Source organism: Mus caroli, unplaced genomic scaffold (genome assembly GCF_978045245.1).
Source record: "Mus caroli unplaced genomic scaffold, Mus_caroli_1 scaffold_4, whole genome shotgun sequence".
NCBI lineage: Eukaryota > Metazoa > Chordata > Mammalia > Rodentia > Muridae > Mus > Mus caroli.
This window is the reverse complement of record NW_028227259.1, coordinates 2,912,714-2,939,395: the sequence shown is the minus strand read 5'-3', so window position 1 is coordinate 2,939,395 and position 26,682 is coordinate 2,912,714. Positions and strand designations below refer to the sequence as shown.

The 26,682-nt window shown below is 42.4% G+C and overlaps 1 protein-coding gene across 4 annotated transcripts; it reads left to right on the top strand.

The window, feature by feature from the left end:
- The first annotated feature begins 204 nt into the window (after positions 1–204).
- On the top strand, positions 205–26,386 carry Steap2 (STEAP2 metalloreductase). 4 transcript variants are annotated; one of them, XM_021162543.3, is made up of 6 exons: positions 205–427; positions 11,455–11,580; positions 11,818–12,339; positions 17,208–17,735; positions 19,060–19,224; positions 21,290–26,386. In XM_021162543.3, exons 3-6 carry the CDS (start codon positions 11,851–11,853, stop codon positions 21,575–21,577), a joined length of 1,470 nt encoding a protein of 489 aa, XP_021018202.1. In that variant the 5' UTR covers positions 205–427; positions 11,455–11,580; positions 11,818–11,850; the 3' UTR covers positions 21,578–26,386. The 4 variants fall into 4 exon arrangements, with proteins under 4 accessions (XP_021018202.1, XP_021018203.1, XP_021018205.1 ...); XM_021162544.3 differs by lacking the exon at positions 205–427 and adding an exon at positions 528–846; XM_021162546.3 differs by lacking the exon at positions 205–427 and adding an exon at positions 881–1,198.
- The last annotated feature ends 296 nt before the right edge of the window (positions 26,387–26,682 follow it).

Genomic DNA, 26,682 nt, shown 5'->3' with positions numbered 1-26,682 from the left:
CAAATTGGTTTTGTATTTTAAAAACAAAAAATCTCCACTGACACTTTTGACTAAAAAGGTAAATAAAAGATCCCTATCTTCTTGGTAATCCAAAATCAGGGGGGAAAAAATTACAGAAAGCAAGGTGCCCTTACACAGCTCAGCGAACCCTGGATGCTCCAAGGCCACTGCAGAGTCTGGAGGTAGGCAGCTCTCCGCAGGCACGTTGGTCTCCTGACTCGGCTTCACCTCCAGTCCGCACAGAGCTCGGGGGCACAGGCGACAGGAAAGGTCAGAGTCCACAGACTAACCCCTACAGCCCACGGCTGAGAAGGGCCTCCAGTCCCAGGGAGTTTTAAAATGCGGTTCGTGGAAGGACATTTCTGATCATTCCCTTTCAAGGACATGATGCAGCCGAAAGGGAGAAAAAACGCGCACTTTCTTCGAGGTTTGTGTGGAACAGAGTAGGGAGAAGGGGGGTGGGCAGGGAGGAGGGCACTAATCAAAGCCAAGTCCGGGCGGCGTGGCGAGCGTCTCGGAGGTAGTGGAGTGTAAACGCGGGCGGGATCCACGTAGGGCTGCTCCCACGGGGGTCTCCGCAAGATCGCGCGCAGGCGTGGGGACCGCGGCCGGGTGGGTCCCCACGCACTCTGCCCCGACCGACCCGCGCCCCCCTGCGCGTCACCGCCAGCCCTGCCTCCGCGCGCCTCCTCCTGCTCCACCTCCCCGGCGCGGCGCGGTCCGGCTGGGGGCCGGAGGAGCTTGGGCGGGAGGAGCACTCCGTAGGCCCGGGAGCTCGGCGGGCCCTCGGCGCGGGGGAGCCACGGCGCTGCGCTGCGAGCGTGGCTCGGAGAAGAGGGCGTGGAGGTGAGCCGGGTGGCCAGAGCGCCAGGGTGGCCGATCCGGGGTCGCCGAGCAGCGGGTGCTGTGCGGGAGCCGCATCTTTCCTCCCGGATTCCGGGGGCTTGGAGCTGGCCAGGTGGCGAGTGGGAGGGGTGCTGGAGGGCGTCCGTCGCACGCATTCCGCCCCCTGATCCCCGTCGGTCTTCCCAGAGCTCTGGGAAGTCCTCGGGTCCGGGCCCAACAGAAAGGAGGCCAGGAGAGACCTTGTCCCAGGTCGGATGTGCCCGAAAGGGAAAGGACCCGCAGGTTACTTTTGCCAGCCACTTTGGATTGATGCGGCACTTTTCACTGTCGTACAGCACTGCTTGCCAAACAGGTAAATAATGCCCGCAGTGGCTTTGCTTATAAACCCGGTCATGTAATCCGGGTGTGCTCAGGCCATTTTGCGTTTAGAAGTAATTGGTCTGGTCTTTCAGTGTCCTTAATTACCTCTGCGTCCCGTGTTCAGCCTCAGCTGAAACTTGTTGAAAATTATGCCCTAAAAATCTTGTTCTGAAAATAACATAGGGAGATAAAGAGATTTTATTTTTCCTGTGGTCGGGGAGAATTCCATTTATTATCTTCACTATCCTGTGGAGCAGGATTGGTGTCAGTGTTTACTCTTCAGGCAGATTGTTTGTTTGTTTGTTTTTAAGTAGAAAAACTTATTCTGGCCCACATTTAATTATCGCCCATCACTGTAGGTGAAATAAAATTCAGACTCCTGCCCCCACTTCAACCCTCAGTACTTGATTACCTAAAGCCCCAGTTAACCACCCCACTGCTTGCAACCTTCTTCTCTCTAGTCTACCCCACCACCACCCTTTTAATAGTTTTTTTTATTACTTATTTATTTAGTTGATGTTTTCTTTGACACTATGCTCACCCCCACCTCCACCCCCCCACCCCACCCCCACCCCCGCATCCTCAAGATAACCTATTTGGAAACATAAGATAGGAAATCCAGAGTATTTAGCTGCACCGGGGCAGCTATCAGGCTGCCTGGAGATGCTCGTGAGATGGTGGCATTCACTGCGGTTTCTGCCTCTCAGTTAGTCTGGGTGGGGCTGGGGTGGGGTGGGGCTGGGGGACAGTTTCAACAGTGATAAGTTAGCTAATTGTGAAAGATGGGAATCAGGAGCTTCATCTAAATCACTTTTATTGTACTGGTACCATGGAAAATGTACTTCTATTGAATGAGCATAATTGTACTTTAACACTGGAACAGAGCACAGATAAAGGCAGAATTTTAAAATGATTACACATGATACAGAAAAAAGAGAAGGGTAAAGATGCAACGAAAGCTCAGAAGGCTAGGCCTGTGAGAAAAGATGCAGGCAGAATATCTGGAGGTGCAGTTACTCTCTGCTCCGCCTGTAACTATGACTCTGAGGTAACCAAGACATTGACATAGGCATAACATTGACACACCACTTCAATCCTCTGAGGCCTTTTGGGCCCACGGATCTTAACCATGGGAAAGAGAGATCTGGCCTAGAGCCTCACTACATTTTCTTTGGCCTTGGTGTTTATAAAAATGCATTTAGTGACAAAGAACATTCATTGCATACATAGTTGGTATGTGCCAGGCAGAGTGGATAGGAGTGTGTGTGTGTGTGTGTGTTGAGGATTTTAAGTAAACAGTCCAAGAGCAAACAAGCAATTCTTTAAAACAGCTCCCCGGGAACTTAACAGGGGCTGGGAGATGCTTGGTGGGTAGGCTGGAATCAATCACATCTGTAGGAGGCAGAGTCGGATGGAAAAGAGATCTGCTTTTTCCACTTCTTGAAAAGAATCCTGGGGCTGGGCAGTAGGAAATATGGGGCCATAAGGAGAAGGCTGGAGAGGTGAGCAGAAGCTGTTGTATTTGGGGCCTTTTGGGTCACAGTCAGGTATGAGAAGAAGCCGTTGACTTTTAAGGAAGAGAAATATTTTATGCCATTTGTGTTTTAAGGGGACCACAGCTCTTATGTAGAGAGTGGGTGTAGGTAAAAAGTGAAGAGAGACTGAAAGGTAAAGATAAGATACTGGCAAGCAAGGCATGACGATATTGCCCTTCAGGTGCCAGGTCCTGAGGCAGGGGCATTTGAGCCCAGGAGTTTGAGACCAGCCTCAACAGCACAGGGGACCTCATCTCAAAGTTGGGGAGGGGGAGGGCTGGGGGTGAAGGTTTGATGTAAGAACAGATAAACGCACCTGGGCTAGTTGGGTGTGTTGGTGTCCTCAGAGAAGGCATAAGAGGTCCTTTAAAGGGCTGAGTTTGATGGCGCCCACCTTTGATCTCAGCAGAGGCAGGCAGATCTCTATGAGGCAAGGCCAGCCTGGTCTACATAGCAAGTTCCAGACCAGCGAGAGCTACGAGACACTATGAGACCAAGAAATATTTTTAAGAACAGGGGTTTCCTGATGAGGGCAAACAAAGCATAGAGATTGAATCCCCACTGCAGAGTCATCACTTGAGCACCCGATAGGAAGTGGTGAATCTGGAATACTGCAGGTAGAGTTGAGTTTTGAACCTGTTAAGTTTGAGATGCCATGAGAACGGCTATAATCCAGTGCCCTTAGAAGGCAGAAAGGATGGTCTCCAGGGGAGAGTGGGAAGATGGGTGGCTTTTGATGGGTGAAGGTGGCTATCGTGGATGTATGAGATTAGTAAACATGTTTGTCTGGTTTTTCATTAGCATTCTGCAGAGAGCTGAGTGGAGATACAGAGAAAATGGGTAGCTGGGTTCTTCTAGAGTTTTACTAAGTGTATGTGGTGGCAAGTAAGAATCTTTTCAATGAAATTACTCTCAGTGTCCACAGGCTGGGTTTAAAGAGAATCCAGGAATGGAATGAGAGATCCATAAACAAAAGTTGTTTTGCCTCTTAGGCATCACTGTGAAGGTTTAAGCTGAGGTTATCAGGAAGGTACTGGATGCGCCCAGAAAGTGAATGACTGGGAGGCAGAGACTCGTTGCTTTTGACGAACAAGTCATGAAAACAAGAGACCCTGAGGTTAAGATGCTTAGCTCTACCAGGCAGAAGTGGTACCTGTAATCCCAGCACGTGGGAGGCAGAGGCAGTCAGATCTCTGAGTTTGAGACTGCCCAGGTCTACAGAGCAAGTTCCAGGACAGCCAAGGCTACACAGGGAAACCCTGGCTCCAAAAAAAGGTTTATCTCCTGGAATGGTGAAGTCTTGAGATTGTTGACACCTGCTGAGGGACAAAGAACAACATCTCCAGTGAAAAGGGATAATCGAGAAGTCAGTGGAGAGCAGAGAGGTTACGGGGACAGGTTGTTAGAGTTTCAGAGTAAGTTAAGGAGGTTTGGATATGAGCTGTACCTGCCTCATGGCTCTGCAGGATTTGATTTGCTTGATAGCAGTCATCAGATTGGGAAAGTCATGAGAATCTCTGAGGATAGCTCTTTTCTGAATTGCGATCATCCAACAACTGATGTCCTAGATGTTTCCATGCAATATAAATTAGGCTCTGTTTTTTTTTTTTTTCTTTTTTTTTCCAAAATCAATTTAGCCCAACTTCTGCCAATGTGCTAGAGGAATGTCAAGGAATCCTAAACTGAAAAAAAAAAAAAAAAAAAAAAACTTAGGGGCTCTTAGTCACTGCTCTATTGCTGTGAGGAGACATCGTGGCCAAGGCAACTCTTAAAGAAAGAAAGCATTTAATTGGGGGCTTGCTTACAGTTTCAGAGCTTTGTCCGTTATTATCATGGCAGGAAGCATTGTGACACACAGGCAGATATGGTGCTGGAGAAGGAGCTGAGAGTTCTACATCCTGATATTTAGGCACAGAGAGACTGGGCCTGGCATGGGCTTTTGAAACCTCAAAGCCCATGCCTAGTGACACACTTCCTCAACAAGGCTACACCTATATGAGCCTTTGGGGGTTATCCATAGTCAAGCTAACACAAGGGCTGTGCAGCTTACAGTAATTGCATTGTTGTATAGTGTCAATATTCTTCGTCAAATATTAACTGCCATAGGTCAAGTTAAATACCCATAGGGACCTTGAATCTCAAGGAGCCTGTATGCTACTTAAAATATACTTTTAACGGGAACTCCTGTGCTTGGTGTTAAATCTGAGGTGATAATGTAATATCTTATGCTGCTTCAAGACTTCAAAGGAAGAAAATTTTAGCATTTGGAGACGATCATAGGAATCAGGCAGAGGCAGGCTGACAATCAAGATGGTTTCGGAAGCTTACACTAGTCCATTTACCTCAGCAGCACAAAAATAATAAAACTCGCCATAAATGGAATAATTTTATCCATTACTTAATCTATATTACATATATTAATTAATATTTTATATTAAATAAAAACTTAGAGAAGATCAAGAATGTTTTAGCTAAAGTGGCCCTTGGACTAGCACTTTGGCCATCATCTGGAGCTTGTAAGTAAGACAGAAGTCAGAGTCACCCCAGCTCTCGATAATCTCATGTTATATTCCAGGAGAATCCCAGCCCTGGCGCTCACATTTGCGATTAAAGCTTGCCAGGATCTCCAATTACAGACTGGGTTTGCTCAGACAAGAGACTTTGGAGCCAGTAGAACGGAGGAAAACGGCACCCTGTCCTGGGAGAGCGAAGGGTTACTATCGCCAGCACACTTGGAATTTTGAGTGTTATGAAACAGGAACTCAGTGTCCTCCTGTGTGGTGTGATGACACATTTTAAGGAATGGCATCGCTTTTCCCAGAAAAGTGAAGGAAGGATGTTGCAGATCAGTAAGTGGGCTTTCTGACACTGCTTCTGAGTCAGGGAGGGGAATGGACTTGCATGCACGCACGCGCGCTTCACCTTCAGTCACTAAGGGCAGCGGTTGTCCTCTGGGTAGTTATTTTTCACTGCTGGGAAGAACAATGTGAAAATAGACATAAATAAGAATCAGCTAAATCTGCAGTCTCTGAACCGCAAAATAAATATTAAATGAATCCTGACCTTTCAGAAGTGTTTTTGGACTTGTCTACCTATTCTTCGAACCTCATGATCTCCTATAAAATTTCTGATACCCACACTGAACCCTTGGCTGATAAAATCAGAATGGAGGAACAGGTGACCAGGGATCGTTACTTTTAAATCTCTCCAGGTCATTCAGTGGCGCTACCGTTGAAAATGACTGCCTTGAGGCAGTTTTGAGACTTTCTAGCCACCAGTGGGGACCTCCCTGCCGCAGATCTATTGCGCAACCAAGCTCAGACAGACATGCAGAAAGAAAGGTTATATTAACTCATTGGTGGCTTTTTTCAGGCATTGAGGGATGCAGGACCTTTTTAAAAAGGGAGAGTTTGCAATTAGACAGTTTTCTTACATTGAGTGAGTGGCGTTAGCTTTGTAACGTGGTGCCTTTACAGAAAGCTACTCATTTGTCTATTTAAAATGGAGAAAGTGTTTGTGTAAATCACACCTCAGTCAAGTTGAATTTTTTAAAGTTCTGTGTATGTTTCGTCATTCATAATTTGATTGACTGGATAACCAGGAAGTCGGTGCGTGCCTGTTTTGTATCATTGGAGAGTCAGCGCCTGGTTGAATGCTTGTTTGGAAAGTCATGGGGATTGATGAGTCCTGTGTTCAGTGTTGGACGGATGCCCAAACTGATATCACCCGCCGAGAATACCTGAGGCTCTTAGTTGAGGAAACACGAGGGAGATGTTTCGCCTTATTGAAAAGTATCTAAGGACGGAGTAGATGGCTGAGGTGATAAAGAGCTTGATGAGGCCCTCCGTTTTGTCCCCAGAACCTTTGTATAGAGCCTATAATCCCAGCACTGCATAGGCTGAGACAGGGGGATGGGGCTACGAGACCCCCACCTCAAAAATTGAAGTGGAAACTGATTGAAATAGGTACTCCATGTTGACCTCTGACCTCCACACGCACAGGCACATACCCACAGGTGCTCGCTCACACATATGCACACAGCTAAAATTAGTATCTGAAATCTTTGAGAAAAATATTTTAACTAACTTTCTGGGATTATTAGATTCAATCAAAAATTTTTTTTACATCTTTTTAGTTGAAAATGTTCCTAAAAATAACTGAACTATTTCTTTGCCCCCACCTCTCTCCCCCACCCCTACCCCTACCCCCACCCCATCCCCCATTTGAACAGGGTCTCATGAACCCAGGCCAGCCTTGAATTCTTGAATTCACAGAGATGAGCCTGTTTCTCCTTCTGGAGTTTAATGTTGTCCTCCATCCCTGGCCTTAGATCTTCCTGACTCCACCTGCCAAGTGGTGGAGTCACTGTCGTTTGCCTCTGTGCCCAGCTTCTGTATTAGTAACTGCAATACACTGAGCATAAAATGTTGTTTTAGTGACTCAGTATCGAAGAATGTGTGTTGATCATATCTCCATCGCAGTTAGTTATTGAATACATATTGAACCTAAGAAATACATTGGAAATCTCAAACAGCCCCAGAGTAACTCCACTGTGTTAGGAAATCACACATGCCTTGCCTTTGGGGTTTTCTGAAGAGTTTAAAAGTTTTCAAAATCTCTAAACAAAACAAAACACGTATACCCATAGAAATCTGTTCTTGCCCTACATGAGCAGTTGGGTTTTACTTGTTTATTTAAATGTCAAGAAGATTTAGGGACTGTCTTAGCACAAGCCAAAAGTTGTAATGTTTAAAGTCATCCTCTAGAGTTAGAGAGGTTAAGATATCTGGCATTCCGTTTCTGGAATGTGCCTCCTGGCTTTGGAGTATGACTAAGCAGTTAACTGTGGATTAGGGGTGGGGGCTGGGAGGGGGGCGCTGACTCCAGGGTCTAAGGAAAGGCCTTTCCTCCTAACAGCTACTGGGGCTCTTCTACTTGGAGCCTCCTACTGGCTATAGAAATTATAGCCCTAAAGCTTGGCAGTTTTACAAACCAATCAGAGACAAGGGCTGCTTAAGATTGCCAACAGAGACAACTGTTATCACTACCCTTTCCTGAACAAAGAACATTGGTTATATAAAAGTAGGAACGAGACATAGAAGTTAGCACACCTGAGACCATGGGAAGCCATATTCATGCTGAGACATCCCTGGTTTCAACTAGATTGCACTTGTGGCACATTCATCAACATGGTGCAGAAGCCGCACGTGAATTGGGAGTTGTTGGTAAATACAAATTTATTATCTTTCCCACATATGACACACAGGGCCTGGAGAGATGGCTCAGGCATCAAGAGCACTGGCTGTTCTTCCACAGGTCCTGGGTTCAATTCCAACATACACATCGTGGCTTACAACCAGATAAAACTCTAGTCCCATGGGAGTCAATGCCTTCTGGTGTATAGACTTACATGCAGACAAAACACCCATATATATAAAATAAACCTTTTTTAAAAACTGAAAAACATATACAAAAACAGCACATGCACACACACACACACACACACACAGAGAGAGAGAGAGAGAGAGAGAGAGAGAGAGAGAGAGAGAGATGCAGCAGAACGAGAGACAGAGAAACAGAGGCTATCCAATTGAAGTAAGGGAACATGCATCATGCAATGCTCTCTCCTGGCTTTCTACAGTATATTCTGACCATGCACTTTAGGTTTTTATTATAAGTACATCCAGCCACTCCCCAATGAGTGATTTTCTCCTGTGTAAGCATGGTGCCTTCCCTTGCTTTTTATCTCTGTGCACAGAGCACACAGTGGCCGGATACACTCACAGTGAGCCACTACAGAGCAGAGCTACCTTGAGACTATAACTGCATCATCCCTTGTCAACTGAAATGTGTAAATCCTGTAATTTTTTTGTGTCTTTTTTGGCCTAACTGAATAAATGTGAAAATGTCATCAATAGCTCATGTATCCACTTGTAAGACAGTCAGGGAAAGACTCAGAGTACAGGATAAACAACTTATGAATGAAGTTGATGCTGCCTCAGCATCAGATATTATCCATTGTGGGAGATGGGTTGAGTCCAAATGTGGCTGAGCCCAGTGGGATATAAGCACACTCTTTGGCCCTTTTTCTTTTCTTCTCTTCTCTCTAAAAGCCAAATATGCCTTCAAGGTGGCCACAGAGTCTCAGAAAAGGAATAATATATATTGCTCACCCACCTGAGGATTTAAGATAATACTCTGAGTAAAAATACTGTATGAGCTATGAGATTATACACAAAAGTATGGTGTATGGTTTCAGCAATAAATGTTTCATATCTTAAATCCATGGAAGGTCCTTGGGGCTGGCAAGCCAGGGTCTTGGTTAAGTGCTTGCTGTGTGACTCTAGTGACCTGAGTTTGATCCCCTAAGCAAACAGTATAAAGAAAAAACTTCAATCTCCACAAAGTCATCCCTGATCACCACAGATGTGCGGCTAGACCAACACACACACACACACACTAGGTAATAAAATTAAAATCTCTCTGATACTTCAATCAATCTTAGAAAGGGGGAACAAAACACCAATGGAAAGAGTTACAGAAACAAAGTGTGGTGTAGAGACTGAAGAAATGACCATCCAGAGACTGACTCACCTGGGGATCCATCCCATATACAGTCACCAAACCCAGACACTGTTGTGGATGCCAACAAGAGCTTGCTGACAGGAGTCTGATATAGCTGTCTCCTATGAGGCAATGCCAGTACCTGACAAATACAGAAGTGGATGCTCACAGTCATCCATGGGACTGAGCACAGGGTTCCCAATGAAGGAGCTAGAGAAAGGACCCAAGTTGCTGAAGGGGTTTGCAGCCCCATAGGAGGAAAAACACTATGAACCAACCAGTACCCCAGAGCTCCCAGGGACTAAACCACCAACCAAAGAGCACACATGGTGGACTCATGGCTTCAGCTGCATATGCAGCAGAAGATGGCCTAGTCAGACATCAATGGGGGGAGAGGCCCTTTGTCCTGTGAAGGCTCTATGACTCAGTGTAGGGGAATGCCAGGGCCAGGAAGTGGGAGTGGGTGGGTTGGTGAGCAGGGGCAGGGGATAGGGGGAGGGTGTTTTTCAGAGGGGAAACCAGGAAAGGGGTTAACAATTAAAAATGTAAATAAAGAAAATATCCAATTAAAAGAAAAAATATCTCTCTGAGCGTGCGCATCTCTGTCTCTGTGTCTGTTTGCCTATCTGTCTGTCTCTCTCTTATACACACACACACACACACACACACACACACAGAGTGTGTGTGTGAGAGAGAGAGAGAGAGAGAGAGAGAGAGAGAGAGAGAGACACTACAGTGAAACAGTCTCATTTATTAGGCTAATTTTTATTCCTAGCCACACCACACTGTTAGGGTCCAGTTAGAACTTGCCATTAGGAATACTATGTGATTAAGGTCCAAGCATGTTTATACAAGTGTTACCCATTAATAGATATAAAAGTTGTGGCTTACTGAGAGGTGACATTTTCATGTTCTAAGGTATTTATATACTTCTCCACACTCTGGTTTAGAACGGTCTAAACTTTTTTTTTTAAGAGGCAGATAAGTTATTAACTTTTCATGGTTTTAGTTGGAAAAGGCCTTATTATCATGATTATTAGATTGAATGTTTTGTAGTTCTTCCATGAGAGATGCTGTAGTATACACTGAATAGCTCAGTACTGGTGGGGATCTCTGGCTTTTCTGAGTGAATCCAGTAGCACTTTTCCTCCCTAGGTGATGTGAATAAGAGAAGGAGACGGTAAGTTGACCACCCTTCATTTGGAGATGGAATGAGTGTTGGTTTCATTCGGTGCCTTTAACTGCAGATTTCCAGGGTAGTCAGCACTACACTGATGCGATGTGCACTGTGAGGTTGGCTTTGCAGGAACAGGTTGCCAAGGACTACCTGAGAGCCCAGAACTGCACGGAGAGAGTGGATAATTACACTTCCTGACTTGAAAGGCGTGAAACAGGCGTGTAATAGGTGTAAAGGTGGTGCATTTTCTCCCTTCACGGAATCTAAATTAGACATTAAGATCACTAAGTAATGCTGAAAATCAGTGAAATAGCCAGAGATTGCCATCATTTTAAATAGAGGACCTATGTTATGGGATACAGGGAGAATGATAAACTGTCTGTGGTGGTCAGCTGACTCTGTACTAAGCTGTTGTTTTTCTCTTTTTATTTTATTTTATTTTATTTTATATTATTTTATGACACAGGGTCTGTGTAACCCTGAATGGCTTTGAAACTCACCACATAGACCTGACTGGCCTCATACTCTTGTAGATCTACCTGCCTCTGCCTCCTGAGTGCTGGCATTAAAAGTTTGTGCCACCATGCCTGGCTCTTACTAGATTTTGATGCCTGCTTTTCTTTAATATTGTTTAAATAATGGCATTAATTTTATTGTTGGCTGTTTTATCTTAGCCTCCTTTAAAATCTGTAGTTAATCAGGTATATATGAGATAGCTCACAGACTATACCCCCAGATGATTGTCTAGTTTGGGTTGTATTGCATGGAAATTTGTTTTTATGGGTTTTCTTTTCTCTCTCTCTCCCCTCTCCCCCTCTCCCTCTCTCCCTCCTTCTACCCCCCTCTCTGGGGATCAAGGTCCTTTTCTCTGCTTCTGATGTCATTTCTGATTTGCCACCTGATGTGTTGATCGCATGCTTGCTAGAGCTGATTTTGACAAACATTCTGAGTGAAATTCCTTCTTTGCCCTAGGCCTTCCTCGCTACACATAGGCAATTCCACTGTCCAGCAGCATCTGCCGTGCTCTTATAGAAATGCAGCCTCCAGAGCCTCCCTGCGGGCCCTCTGTGTGAGAAGCTACATCTTACGATCCCCCAGGTATTTGTATGTCCCCATTTAGCTGACCGATCACCTTTCTGTTTATTGTTCTATTTCTGAGATCTGCTCTAGCATACAAATTGTGCTTGCTATGTTCGGGCTACATAGCATGTCGAAATATTTTGTCTTTAGAGATGTAGAACATAATTACAGTGTCTAGAAGTGGGGTTTTGTTTGTTTGTTTTTTGTTTTTGTTTTTTACTTTTTGATGAAAAAAAATTTTTCTCTCTCTTCTAGGTCATTCCTGGTGCTCTTAGAAGAGTCTCTACCATGGAATCCATCTCTATGATGGGAAGCCCTAAGAGCCTGGAGACGTTTTTGCCTAATGGCATAAATGGTATCAAAGATGCAAGGCAGGTCACCGTGGGGGTGATAGGAAGTGGGGATTTTGCCAAGTCTCTGACCATTCGGCTTATTAGATGTGGCTACCACGTGGTCATAGGAAGCAGAAATCCCAAGTTTGCATCAGAATTTTTTCCTCACGTGGTAGACGTCACCCACCATGAAGATGCTTTAACAAAAACAAATATAATATTCGTGGCTATCCATAGAGAACATTACACCTCCTTGTGGGACCTGAGACATCTGCTTGTGGGCAAAATCCTCATTGATGTGAGCAACAACATGAGAGTAAACCAGTACCCAGAATCCAATGCAGAGTACCTGGCTTCGTTATTCCCGGATTCCTTGATTGTCAAAGGGTTTAATGTGATCTCAGCTTGGGCACTTCAGCTAGGTCCCAAGGATGCCAGCCGCCAGGTATGAAGCCTTTGATTTTATTATTTGGTATTTTATAGTCAAGTAAATCAAGTTCTAAGGCATTTTAGTGATGGTTTGAAAACTATGAGAGATCACATGAGGACTACATTCTAACCTTGTAAATGCGTACCTCTCTTCACAAAAATGATGCAGATAATTTGATAAAATGACATCGATTTTTCTGTAATAGCTAGTTAATTAAAGAAAGGGTGATTTAGCTAATGTGTCCTCTGATGCATTACATTAATCCTCCAGAATTTCTAAAGACTATAGCAAGTGTTTTTATTACGCACTACCCCCTTCTGCCCTTCCTTTCTTCCTCTCCCTCCCTGCCTTTTTGTGGATACTTGGTAAAACTGCATTCTATCTCTGAAGGGGAAAGGACTTCATATAACCCTTAGGAACCTTCGAGAATAGCCTTTGTATTTTTCACGGATTAAGATTTTTTTTTTTTAAAGATTTATTTATTTATTATATGTAAGTACACTGTAGCTGTCTTCAGACACTCCAGAAGAGGGCGCCAGATCTTGTTACGGATGGTTGTGAGCCACCATGTGGTTGCTGGGATTTGAACTCTGGACCTTCGGAAGAGCAGTCGGGTGCTCTTACCCACTGAGCCATCTCACCAGCCCACGGATTAAGATTTTATAGCATATCAAGTGTAAAGTCTGTTGAGCTAGACTTTAAGCTTTGGGGAAGGAGGGCAGAGGTAGAGTGGATTTCTCAGCTTCACTCTCAGCATCCAAGTCTAGTTCAGTTTGTGAATGACGCAGACAGCAGGCTCTGTTAATGCTTCTGGGATAAGAGCATCTATAAGAAAACACATGGGTAAGGCACTTTAGAAGTCCTCTGGAGGTGCACTTAGGTATTCAATCTCAGGGTTGCAGTAAAAGGACCTTCTCATTTTTGTTCATAGAGACAGTTAATTGTGGGGCTGGAGAAATGGCTCAGCACTTAAGAGTACATACTGTTCTTACATAAGACAGGAGTTTGGTTCTCAGCACCCACACTGGGTAGCTTACAACCACCTGTAACTCCAACTCCAGGCCTCTGAGGGCACCTGACTCGTGTACACAAACCACATACAATAAACCTTTTAAACAGACAATTGCATCCATTACACAGTAAATGTATTGTGGTCATGAAGTCTATATTGAGTACTTTCTATCACTGAGACTCAAATGCTTCAAGGGAGATGGATATACTTTGCCCACCGCTTCAAAGGGTTCAGTCCATCATGGTGTGGGAGAATGGCAGAGTGTTGCCATTCATGTCATAGAGGGAAGAAAACAGAAAGGGCAAAGCCACCCTTCTGCTACCTTTCTCCGTTCTCTTCATTTATTCAGTCCAGGACCCCAGCCCCTGGGATGGTGTGCCTGGCTTCATGGGGAGTCTTTCCTCTCCGTTTATTCTTTGCTGGAATCTGTGCCTCTCAGACACACTGGAGACACACGTGCCTCTTCTTCCCTTAGGTGACTTCAGATTCAGTCACGTTGACAAGATCAGCCATCACACTGACTATCCATCAAGCCTCTCTGTTTCTCCTTGCCTCCTTGCTTCCAGTGTTTTGAGAATTGTCCACGCTGGCCTTAAACTGTTGCAGTCTCATCCCTCAGCCACCAAAACACTGGGGTTATAGGCATAAGCTATCATCCCTGGATCAAGTATTTGAAACAGTCCGTGATTCCTCCAAGGTTTTGCTGATCAGACCCAGCAAGCTAGGGCTAAGCAAGTGCTCGAACACAAGCCAGACTCTACCTTCTAGAGACTGTCATTTCATTTCTTTTCTTTTTTTTTAAAACATATCCTGTAATGTTTGGCAAATTCAAACCAGAGCCTATCAGACAAAGTTAACATAATTACTTGCTCATATTCATGGTCATTTTAATTTTTAACAGAATGAAAAAAAAACCCTTGTGGAACAGTGATTAAATTCAAATTCAGAATGAGCTACATCACAAGAGCCATGTAATTGGCACTTCACAATGCCTGTGCCCTTAGCTGTGCATGTCTCACTTGTAGATCTAGATTATTAAAATATGTCCTCATTTATAGACTTTTCTCCAAATAAGAAACCAGGGTTTGCTCCACCATTCCACATCTGCAATAAATCAAGGTGAATGCTTCCTTTATTTCTTTGTTATAAAAGAATCCCCATTTTAGAAATACGTGTTTGTTCATCTTTCATCAGGCTACCATCAGCTGAGATTTAAAACCTGAAAGCTGAGTTCTGTATTGTCACCTTTGTGTGAATCGGTAGAGCATGCAAATACGTCAGTGTGGTCTCTTTCAGAGTCTGGGTACACATGTCTTCAGGGATATATTTGGAAATTTGTTTTTCTAATATATTACTAGAAACTTTATACCAATATGTTTTTTACATGAAGGAGATCGTCTACCTGTCTACAGCAGTAGCTCACTCCAGCCTTGAACTTGGGGTTCAACCGATCCTCACTGAATGTTCAACTATGTTACAGTATCAGCGAGGTTTTGAGATTCCTCGCCCTACCTATCACATCATTAGAGTTCCTGTAGAGATACTATGCTTAGTCTTAGAAATGGCAGTTCCCATTGTGTTTATTAAGCCTATAAAAATCATTGTTTTACTTGTGAGAAATATAATTATCAAAAATAATGAGGAAATGTTCTGTGTTCACTAATGAAATAGTGTACCTGGAATTGTAGAAGTGTTTTACAGATACTTAATGACTTGGCCTCTGGCCCTAAGATTTACAGGGAGCTTGGCATCGTGACACAATTTGCACATTTTACTTGCAAAGGTCACTGCCTAGAGGCTGTTCATCTGCACTCTTGCTGGATAAGGAGCAAAGGGTTTTCCACCATTCTGCTAGGCAGAATCTCTACATTCCTAGACTTAAAAGATGTCCAGAGAAGGAAGCAAGGGGATCCAGCCTCACCCTAAGAAAGCTGGGTTGGGGGATGGCAACTCCGTAGGAAGAACAACAGTATCAACTAACCAGGTCCCCTGGGAACTCCCATAGACTAAGCCATCAACCAAAGAGCATATAGATGGGCTGGTCCATGGCCCCCGGCCCATATGTAGTAGAGGGCGGCCTTGTCTGGACTCAGTGGGAGAGGATGTGCCTAATCCTGTAGAGACTTGATGCCCCAGGAAAGGGGGATGTTGGGGGGGGGAGGTAAGGTGGTGGGAAGGTGGAAGCAGAGTACCTTCTCAGAGGCAAAGGAGTGGGGAGATGGGGTGAAGAACTCCGGGAGGGGGACCAGAAGGGGGCTACATTGGAATGCAAATAATTTAACTAAAAAGAGAAAGAAGGAAAGAAAAAATGTGGGTTGAAAGGAGATGGCCAGGGAGACCTCTGGGGAAGGATGTGCCTTCCCTTGCTGCTGCTGCTGCTGCTGACCCTTGTGCCCTAGAAGAGCAAGTGTACCTCCTTTTCCAGCAGCCTCCCTGCCACAAGGACCTCTCAGAGTCTTCCAGGTTACAGCTAGATTCTCTGTACTTTATTTTCATCATAGGTGGCAAAGACTTTCTAAATTTTTATTGTAGAATTTTAAGTCTTTTACGATACTAATAAATTTAACCATAATGTGACACTTAATCTGGTACAACCACTCTGGAAATCAGCTTGGCAGTCCCTCAGAAAATTGGACATAGTACTACTTGAGGACCCAACTATACCACTCCTGGGAATATACCCATAAGATGCTCTAACATGTAATAAGGACACATGCTCCACTATGTCCATAGCAGCCTTATTTATAATAACCAGAAGCTGGAACCAACCCAGATGTCCTTCAACAGAGGAATGGATACCGAAAATGGGGTACATTTACACAATGGAGTACTACTCAGCTATTAAAACAGTGAATTTATGAAATTCTTATGCAGATGGTTGGGACTACAAAATATCATTCTGAGTGAGGTAACCCAATCACAAAAGAACACACATGGTCTGCACTCACTGGTAAGTGGGTATTAGCCCAAAAGCTCGGAATACCCAAGATACAATTCACAGACCACATGAAGCTCAAGATGAAGGAAGACCAAAGTGTGGATACTTCATTCCTTCTTAGAAGGGGGAACACAATACCCATGGGAGGAGTTACAGAGACAAAGTGTGGAGCAGAGACTGAAGGAAAAGCCATCCAGAGACTGCCTCACCTGGGGATCCATCCTATATACAGTTAACAAACCCAGACACTATTGTGGATGCCAACAAGTGCTTCCTGACAGGAGCCTGATATAGCTGTCTCCTGAGAGGCTCTGCCAGTGCCTAACAAATACAGAGGTGGATGCTCACAGCCAACCATTGGACTGAGTACAGGGTCCCCAATGGAGGAGTTAGAGAAAGGACCCAAGGAGCTGAAGGGGTTTGCAGCCCCATAGGAGGAACAACAATAAACCAACCAGTACCCCCAGAGCTCCCAGGGACTAAACCACCAACCAAAGAGTACACATGGCTCCATGCATATGTAGCAGAGGATAGGAGGAGAGGCCTTTGTTCCTGTGAAGGCTCAATTTCCCAGTGTAGGAGAATGCCAGGACAGGGAAGCGGGAATGGGTAGGTTGGTGAGCAGGGGGAGAGGGGATGGGATAGGAGGTTTTTGGAGGAGAAACTAAGAAAGGGAATAACATTTGGAATGTAAATGAAGAAAATAGCTAATAAAAATGAATTTAAAAGGATATTGTTTTAAAACTGATAATAATACATGTATTATTTACTTGGTCTGTTTAGTAATTTACAGTTGATAATTATTTATTTCTCCATTCACTTACATCATACAAAGTCAATAAGCAATGCCCCGCAGATTCAGTCGACCTTGTGACTGAGGATAGGACTTTTATGTACAGCAGTGGTAACCATCCTTTTTGGCTTTTCTTCCAGGTTTATATATGCAGCAACAATATCCAAGCTCGACAACAGGTTATTGAGCTCGCCCGTCAGCTGAATTTTATTCCCGTTGACTTGGGATCTTTGTCGTCAGCCAAGGAGATTGAAAACTTGCCTCTGCGACTGTTTACTCTCTGGAGGGGGCCAGTGGTAGTAGCCATAAGCTTGGCCACATTTTTCTTTCTTTATTCCTTTGTCAGAGATGTGATACATCCATATGCCAGAAACCAGCAGAGTGACTTTTACAAGATTCCCATTGAGATTGTGAACAAAACCTTGCCGATCGTCGCCATCACCCTGCTGTCTCTGGTGTACCTGGCTGGCCTCCTGGCAGCTGCGTATCAGCTTTATTCTGGCACTAAGTACCGCCGATTTCCCGCGTGGCTGGATACCTGGCTGCAGTGCAGGAAACAGTTGGGATTGCTGAGCTTCTTCTTTGCAGTTGTCCACGTTGCCTACAGCCTCTGCTTACCAATGAGGAGGTCGGAAAGATACCTGTTCCTCAACATGGCTTATCAGCAGGTACTGCGCATGCTCGGGGCTTATCTGGCCCTAGTGTGATACCTTCATAGGAGCTGTAAAATCCGGGTTAGGATAGTGTAACTTTATATATACTTTTAAATGGCATTTTCCCTTTGGTGTATTTGGGGGCAGGGAAGTGTTTCTGTTTTTTTGAGACAGGGTCTCTTTATCGGTGGATATTGCTCTTCAGTATAGCTGTGTAGATACTGGAGAGGAGTATATTTGGGAGGGTGTTTTGTTTTGTTTGGTTTGGTTTGGTTTGAGACAAGGCCTCACTATGTAGCCTTCACTGGCCTAGAACTTTCTATATAAACCAGCTTCCCTCAAACCCACTGAGCTCTGCCTACCTCTGCCTTAAGAGTGCTGCGATTAAAGACAGAAACCACCTCCCCCAGTGGACAGGTATTTGGTTAGAGCTTTTTTAACATAGAAGCCCCAAAGGCTCTTTCAGGATGTTGGTAGGGGTGGCTTTTTTAAAAATAAGAATGTTTTGTTATATAAAATTCGACAAAGTTAAGATGGTATTTAGAATGTATTTTCTTACATCTATAGATACATACTTAAATCAAAATCTCCTTCAACTGAAGGAGACCAACTCTTCATTTATGCTCTAATTATATTGTTCTAATTATGTAATTCTAGAAGTATTCACTATGCAGATTGCCATAAATTCAGTTAAGTCATACTTGACTGATGTGTATTAGCAACATAAGGAAAAGATTTTTGAAAAAATACTGCAAATCAATGAAACTGGGGTTTGGAAGGCTTAGTAGTGGAGTAATTCAAGGGACAGATAATTCAACTCCATATCCTTGCCTGAGGAAGGGTAAGAAAGAGACATTGACATTGCGTGATGAGGAAGGTAACTTTGAACTCCCTACCTGGCTTCTACGTTAAACTTAGTAGAGCATGCCCCAGACATTCAGCCACATGTATACCAACCTGTAAAAGCACCTCAGAACTGAGCCTGACTACAAATGCTTTTTCTGTCACTTGGGAACCAGTCAGCTGGCATCCCCTGGTCTTGGACTGTAGTAGTGATTTAGTGTGAACCAGCTGTTGTAGGCTTAACCTCATCCCCGCCCCCTTACATATTTGAAAAGGAGGGCATCTTAGTCCTGTTGTGATTTAACACTCTTTCCCCTTTTCTCTATGTCTGGAATAAGAACGGATTCTCTACAATGGTTCTTTATGCTGAACTAGCACTATTAACGTTAAAGATGATCGTAAATGGCCTGGTTCTTCTTCGACTGAGAGCAAACGCTGTGCAGAGTCAGCTAACATTCTCCCAAGTAGCGGAAATTGGTATGTGTTTTCTTGTTAGGTTCATGCCAATATTGAGAATGCTTGGAACGAGGAGGAGGTTTGGAGGATCGAGATGTACATCTCCTTTGGCATCATGAGCCTGGGCTTACTGTCCCTGCTGGCGGTCACTTCCATCCCGTCAGTGAGCAACGCCTTGAACTGGAGAGAGTTCAGTTTCATCCAGGTATACTGGGGCTTGTTTGGTAATGCACTGCGGGACACAGAATTTCATTAAGTTCAATGGTTAATATGCACCACCTAAGAAGAGTGCTTTGGAGGCCATAATTTGTACATCCAGTTCAGATAACACATGTACCTGAAGGCCAGTTTAGTAAGTGAAAGGCCAGTACATCATTACATAACATTGTCTATCATGTTAAGAATAAAGAGAGAAGTGGGCTTAGGTCAAATTTAATGTTGAAAGTCAATACATTATTAGGCAAATGAACACACATGCACACACACAGTTATAAGCACTGTCACGCTAGGTAAGTATGCTAATGGGTCGTGACAACCAACTGGATTTGTGAATCTTGTTAATGGACTTTAATGTGTCAATCACAAACTAATGCACAAGAGTGTTTGTAAAGAAAGTCAAAGAACGCTTGAGTTCTTTAAAAAGCTAAACATTCATCTCCATTAATATCTGTATAACACAATTTACATATTTAAATACACACACACACACACATCCAGACAATTTGGATTCTAGTTACATGGCCACAGTCTGTACTTTCTGATCCAAACAGTGTATAGTACAATATGTACGATGTATATAGTAGACTCATTTGGGAGTATACTAACTTTTTGTCCCTTGCCTATTGAGTTTTTTGTCTTTGTTGTTGTTTGTTTTATTTGCTTATTTTTGGATTGTTGTTGTGTGGGGTGAGAAGGTTTTACAACAATTTATCTATGTGGTATTGGCTGTCCTGGAATTTCCTGGAATTTGCTCTGTAGACCAGGCTGGATTGAAACTCAGAAAGGTCTTCTTGCCTTTGCCTCCCCAGTGCTAGGGTTAAAATAAAGGTGTATACCACATGTCTGGCTACTTTAGGGAGGTTCTAAAAGATATTTTTATTCTTTGAAAATGATATACATGTATACAAGTGTCTTCACTATTGACACTCCCCACCACTTCCCTCCAACCCACCCCTTTAAAGTCATGCAGAAACCTTATTCTAATCAAGGACAACCTTTGTCTAAATTCATTTTCTCCCTTTGATCACACCTGAAAGGAAATGAAGGCCTTCTGCTAGAAGGTGCTAGACAGACATCTATCATCACAAAGTTAGACAAGTAATTGCAAACATCTTGTCTGCTAGAGAGCTGACATTTTCCTGGTGAACTTAGACATTACGTCACTATGCTGATATAAACTAGTTGTCAAAGTAAGCAACCTTAATGTAATAATTTAGGGAACTAAAAAATGGTAACCTTTTAGCCTACAAAATGGTTATAGGTTAAAGCATTTTTAGTCATATCATTTATCATGGTTATGTTTGAATTGTTACCCACATTACATAGTAGTACTCTTTAAGTTTTATCATGTTTTCTTATTAACTAGTATCTGTTTGTAGTGTGTGTGTGTGTGTGTGTGTGTGTGTATTCAAGCAATTGCTCTTTAGTATTTAATGTTGTATATATGTTTAAACATATACCTGTATGAACCTGTTTTTAAACTGTTATAGTTTTATACATAACATGTAGCAATTTGGATAATCTCCACTACTAGTTTGCTTGTTTGTTGAGACAGAGTTTCACTATATTGTCTCAGGCTGGCTTTGAACTTGTAGTCCTCTTTCTGCATCCTCCCTAGTACTGGGATCACAGTTGTGTGCCACAGTGACTTCTGTACAAACCTTGATAAAGCATGGCCACCAGGCATATCTATACCATTAGAGAAAAGCTAGACGAGCTGATCACTAATCCTAGTAGGAGAATCAGTCCAAGGACATAAGTCAGAACATAAGAGGGCTACAGTGGTGTTATTTCTAGTTGAAGAAAGTTAAGATCAGAATGATCAACACAAAGGAAGGATTAAACAGTAACCATTCAAATAAAACCACACAATATTCATGATGGGTTTTGATAGGGCACGGAAAACCTTGTGATATAATGAATTAGTTAATGAGATTATTCAGTTTATTCAACATGATCTGATTTGTGCAAGGTTGAAAAATCAACAGGGTATCTGCAGGTTGTTATGTGGTGAGTAATGGACCTCTTCTCTCTTCCTCTCCCATCTCAAGTCTACGCTTGGCTACGTCGCCCTGCTCATCACGACCTTCCACGTGTTAATTTACGGATGGAAGCGTGCGTTTGCAGAAGAGTACTACCGCTTTTACACACCACCAAACTTCGTTCTTGCCCTCGTTTTGCCCTCCATTGTAATTCTGGGTAAGATGATATTACTCCTCCCATGCATAAGCCGAAAGCTAAAACGAATTAAAAAGGGCTGGGAAAAGAGCCAGTTTCTAGATGAAGGCATGGGAGGAGCGGTTCCTCATCTGTCCCCAGAGAGGGTCACAGTGATGTGATGACAAGAGGTGCTCGCAGAAGCCACACACACTTCCATCCATGCCATTACGTTAGGCCCTCGCTTTGGTCCCTGTCAGCGGGCTGTCGATTGGCAGTCCTGCAGTCTAAAACCTGCAGTGAGTTTTCTGCGGAAGGAGAGATCGGATTCGCTTCAAGTTAATTTTTATAAATGTTATGTTTTTCCAACATGCAATTTTGTAGTCCACATCTATTGTTACAATGGAGAAATTTCCTTTGTGCAACTGTAACACTGTTGTTCTTTTAACCATATTGAATAGTTGGGCACAAATATTTGTACTTAATAATACAGATGAGATATAATGTTTAGAACACTTGGCAAAACAGCAGAATTAGAAGCTTTTAACATTACTCAGTGGATATGCTCTTTCCCCAAGGCTAAAAATTTTAATTACTATCCAATTTAAGGAGCAGAAATGCATAATCATATATTACTGAGAAGGGGCACATCACATTACATCTAGGGTCTGCAGGAGCAATCTTATGCTGTCATAAAAATGGGACAGGAAGGATGTCATCCATTATACACAGCAGTGTGAGTATGTGAGCACAAATTAAAGACAAATGAAAAAGTGTATTGAACGTGCACTGGAGATACAACATACCAATGCATAACTCACGAGAGCTTTAGTCTCCATCGCATTACAGAACCGTTCCATTTTCCTGTTTATGTCAATTGGGAAGGATCTAGCAACACTTGACCTCCCAAGCTGGTACTCTGAATACAGTACCAACCCCAGGAATTGTGGACCTGTCCTTAGTTACAATGAAAGTAATTGTCACACGTCAGTCTATATGTTACTTTGGCCAGTCACCACCCTTCCTGTGTGGGATTTTTCTCGTCATCCACTGAGGGAGTATGGAATAGTTCTAAACACTTGCCCTATTTAATACTTACAACAAACCCATGAAATAGTTATCTTCATTTCCCATACGGAAACCTGAAGGACAGAAGAATTAAATTTGCCTGAGGTCACACAGTGAGCAGCCATCCTAGGGAGTCATTCGTCAGGACCCATGGCTTTATAAACATCAGTATACACAACCCCCGACCCATCTCCATGTACTACATTCTCAACGCCAGCCTTGATGGTTCCTGTCTTGTGGAGTCATTGGCAGTCTTCGGAGTATGTTGTGTGCATCAAAGGATGTCTAAAAGTATCTCAGTCATAATTTTATTATTACTTGTGGGTAGTCCATAGTTGCCTGGAACCCATAGTTGCACAAAGCCCCCCATGCAGTGCAGGACTGAGCAGGGAGAAGGGTCCTAACAGTGTGGATGAACTATTGAGATCCTGCAGCTCTTTAACATTTCCTATAAGGTGGCCACGTCCTTTCTCCTCCTGAGAAGCCTCTTTCCCTTTACTGCTGTTCATTAGGAAACCGTTTTTAAGCACAAAGGATATTAGGACAAGTGGTTAATTATAAATCTATATGATTATGTGTCCCTGGATACATAATTAACAAAATTTGTCAGTGCTGGTCTTCCTTGTGTAAACTGCATTTTGTTCAAACATTAGGATATATTACATTTTCTCCATTTGTCCCTTATTTATTACAGTAAAAGTTCTAGACAAGATGTAATTGTGTGTATTCTTCCTAAAATTGTATCACCTCTAAAGTTACCTACTGACTTGAACCCAACCATCAGAAATAAAAGGACTCTTATTTTTGTGGACCCTCTCTTTCCCACCAGTGTCTGTTTTTCTATCCTTGCACTGCTGGCCTCGGAAATAGCCCACTACTCTTTGGTGCTGTCTTCTTGGCCAAATGTAATATTGAACACCTCATCTTCATTATATTAATCATAATCAATTTTTGTAGGAATTCAGTACATTCATGACTTTTAACAGTAAATACCAACAAGCTGGGTGTGGTCGCTCATGCCTTTAGTCTCAGCACTCAGGAGGCAGATGCAGGCTGTTCTCTGTGAGTTAGAGATGAGGCTGGTCCACACTGTGAGTTCCAGGCCATCACCGCAAGACACTTTCTAAGTACTTACATACTACATACATACAGAAGTATGAAGCGAGACACTAAGTATATACATACATACACACATACATACATAAGTACAAAGCAAGACACTAAGTACATACATGCATACATACATACGTATGCAGTGAGACACTGTATAGCACATACATACATACATACATACATACCGGTACTGTCATGAACTAGTGAAAAATAGCAATGTGTTTTTAATACTTGCTTACTTCTTGAACTTTACTGTAAGGCAATTAAATGTGGGAATACAATGAAATATTTCTAAAAGTTAGATTATTAAAGTACATTGTTATGCATATGATAGGAAGCCTGTAATATAAAATTACTGCTAATATACATACATGGGACCTTTGAAAATATGAAACTATGTAAAAGCTATGAATACAATTTCAAATGACACTTTTTCTTTGGACTGCTACAAAAACAGAATAGCTTTAGTTTTTAGAATAAATGTAATATAGTCATTGCAATCTAAGTGCTGAAAGGCCTGACCTCTGGGATGGGTGTGGGGTCAGAGCACGGACTCATTGTCTTCTGACAAGCACACTCATGGTCTCCTTCCTCCTTTTCTCTGTCTCTGTCTCTCTGTGTATCTCTCTCTGTCACACACACACACACACACACACACACACACACAGTCAATGAAATATAATTTAAAGCTTTTAGGGGTGGAGAGAAGGTAGGGAGGCTTTAAGGGGAGTGAAAATGTGTTTCCTAATGTTTGTCTTGAGAAGTACAAGAGAGGAAATGATGGGAGTGTAGAAAACAGAACCCGTCTCAGTCCTCTGTAACGACAGCCAAATAACTTTTCCTGAGGGAAAAACCCATATAACATGTATCATGCTGCTTAGCTTTTGTGCAGATTTCTTCTCCTTAATTAGGAATATTCAAAATCACATTTAAGTATAAACGTACTCATCCATTTTAAGAAGATACACTGAAATTTAGCTCAGAGAATCTCCATGAGCTTTCTATTTAAATTTCAAAACATTATAAAGTATGAGTAAATTTTGATTATTTATCAGAGCTAAGTATCTTGTACATTATAGAAGGTGCTGATGAGTTCATGTGTAACTGCTGGATTTTTACAAATAAGCATAACTTCAAGTTTGAAGAATTTTACTTTCAAAATTAATTATTAATTTGATAAAAATATATTCCTACTTACAGTTAAGTTATGAAAATTATTTTTTTAAAGGAGTTCTAAGCATATATTCAACCTGATATAAATAGTGAGTTCCAGGATAGCCAGGACTATATATAGATAGAAACCCTGCCTCAAGAAAGAAAAGAAAGAAAGAAAGAAAGAAAGAAAGAAAGAAAGAAAGAAAGAAAGAAAGAAAGGAAGAGAAAGAAAGGAAAAGAAAGAAAAGAAAGAGAGAAAGAAAGGAAAGAAAGAAAAGGAAAATGAATATATTCAATTTTGCTATTATTTATCTCTTATGTAAATAACAAAAGTCTTGCTTTAAATTTTGTGTCATTAAGCTATTTAGTAATATATTCTGTAATGTTCCCTCCCCAAATGAGGCTTACTTATTACAAAATTTAGCTTTTTCATATGGCATTTAAAATATAAGTACCATAAATATAATTTATAATATACTACAAACAGCTAAATATACCTGTATAAATCTATAAAATCCTGCTTTGAGGTGTGCAAGCAGACTGAAAGACAACAGAATTGTTCTGTGCATTCACGACAAAGCAATGCCACCCACAGTGTAAGGCACCTAGTCCAGTGTTATGGTTCTGTGTGATGTCAGGAACATGAGGTGCTCAACCTTCCACTGTTCTGAGTTCAGCAGGACAAGTTCCAGCATCTATCCCGTCTTTGTAATTAACTCTCAATTAAAGTGTAGCCTGTGAACCCCAGGAGTGAGCAGGTTCTTCCCTACTCAGAGTGTTATAGAGTGCTCAGTTTTTCAGGGCTCCTCGCCATATGATAAAACAGGGCTTCTGGTTAACCTGAGATCCATACTAGGAGTTGTTGGATTGTTTTTAACTTTACAAATCACTAAATTTCCACTGTGCACTGATCCACAATGCAGGCAGACTAGGAAACTTCCTGGTAGCTCAGGGACTCTCCTGTTGACCAAACACACAAAGAAAGGCAGGTGCTCTGTCCGACAGTTCACAGATGTTCGTCCTTCACGGTCTTTTCCTCACCCTTGAGCTGATGAGGACTGTCTTCACAGTTACTCCTGGAACTAGGTGCCCTTGTGACTAATCTCTGTGACTCACTGAGAGGTGACCCTGGGATGAGTGCTGGTCTCTGAGGACTCTGCTCGAAGGAACTTAGTATGTGTTCTTTGTGGGCCCTCAGTCTGCCTGACGAGGCTGTGGATAAACAACTGTCCCCAGAGGGTCAGGGCAACATGCTGAAAAGGCTGAGGAGAGAATATCGAACAGACAAGCCTCTGCTTCTCCCTGCGTTTCAACCATTATAAATTTAGATTTCTAGGTTCCGTGAAATGTAAATTTTAGCCCTGCCAGTTCTTTCTCACAATACAAATTTAACATTCCTGAATAGGTTAGAATGTAATAATCCTGAGTTTTAAAAGATTTTAAAGGATAATATACAATTTATATTAAAATTAATATTCTGTTGTTAATTAATTATACTTTAGTTTTATCTCCATCTTTTATTAGCTATTTTGTATTGATGTGTATAATTTTCTTTGTGTGTATTCATTTTTGCTAAAGGCCTGTATCCTGCAACAAGTTGCTGTTAAATTATGCACCATGATTTTATGTCATTCTCATAGATCTGTTTTATAAACATTTCAATTAAAAGTATTATTTAATGTTTTATTCATTCTGCTTTTCTATCTTACTGAATAATTTGAATGTTCCATTTAATATTTTGGTCTTTGCTTTTAAAAGGACATCCAGAAAGCAATCCAACTGATAGCTCTGCTAGGGTAGCGACTCTTTGTTTTCACAGAAGTCATTTAGGAAAATTCTATTTAAAAACTATCATTTCATCTTATTGAGCACGTTTTAGATGATGATATCTACAATATTTAAGCTATTCTGTAAGATAGGAATATAGTGTTATGTGTTGCTAAGTGTCTGA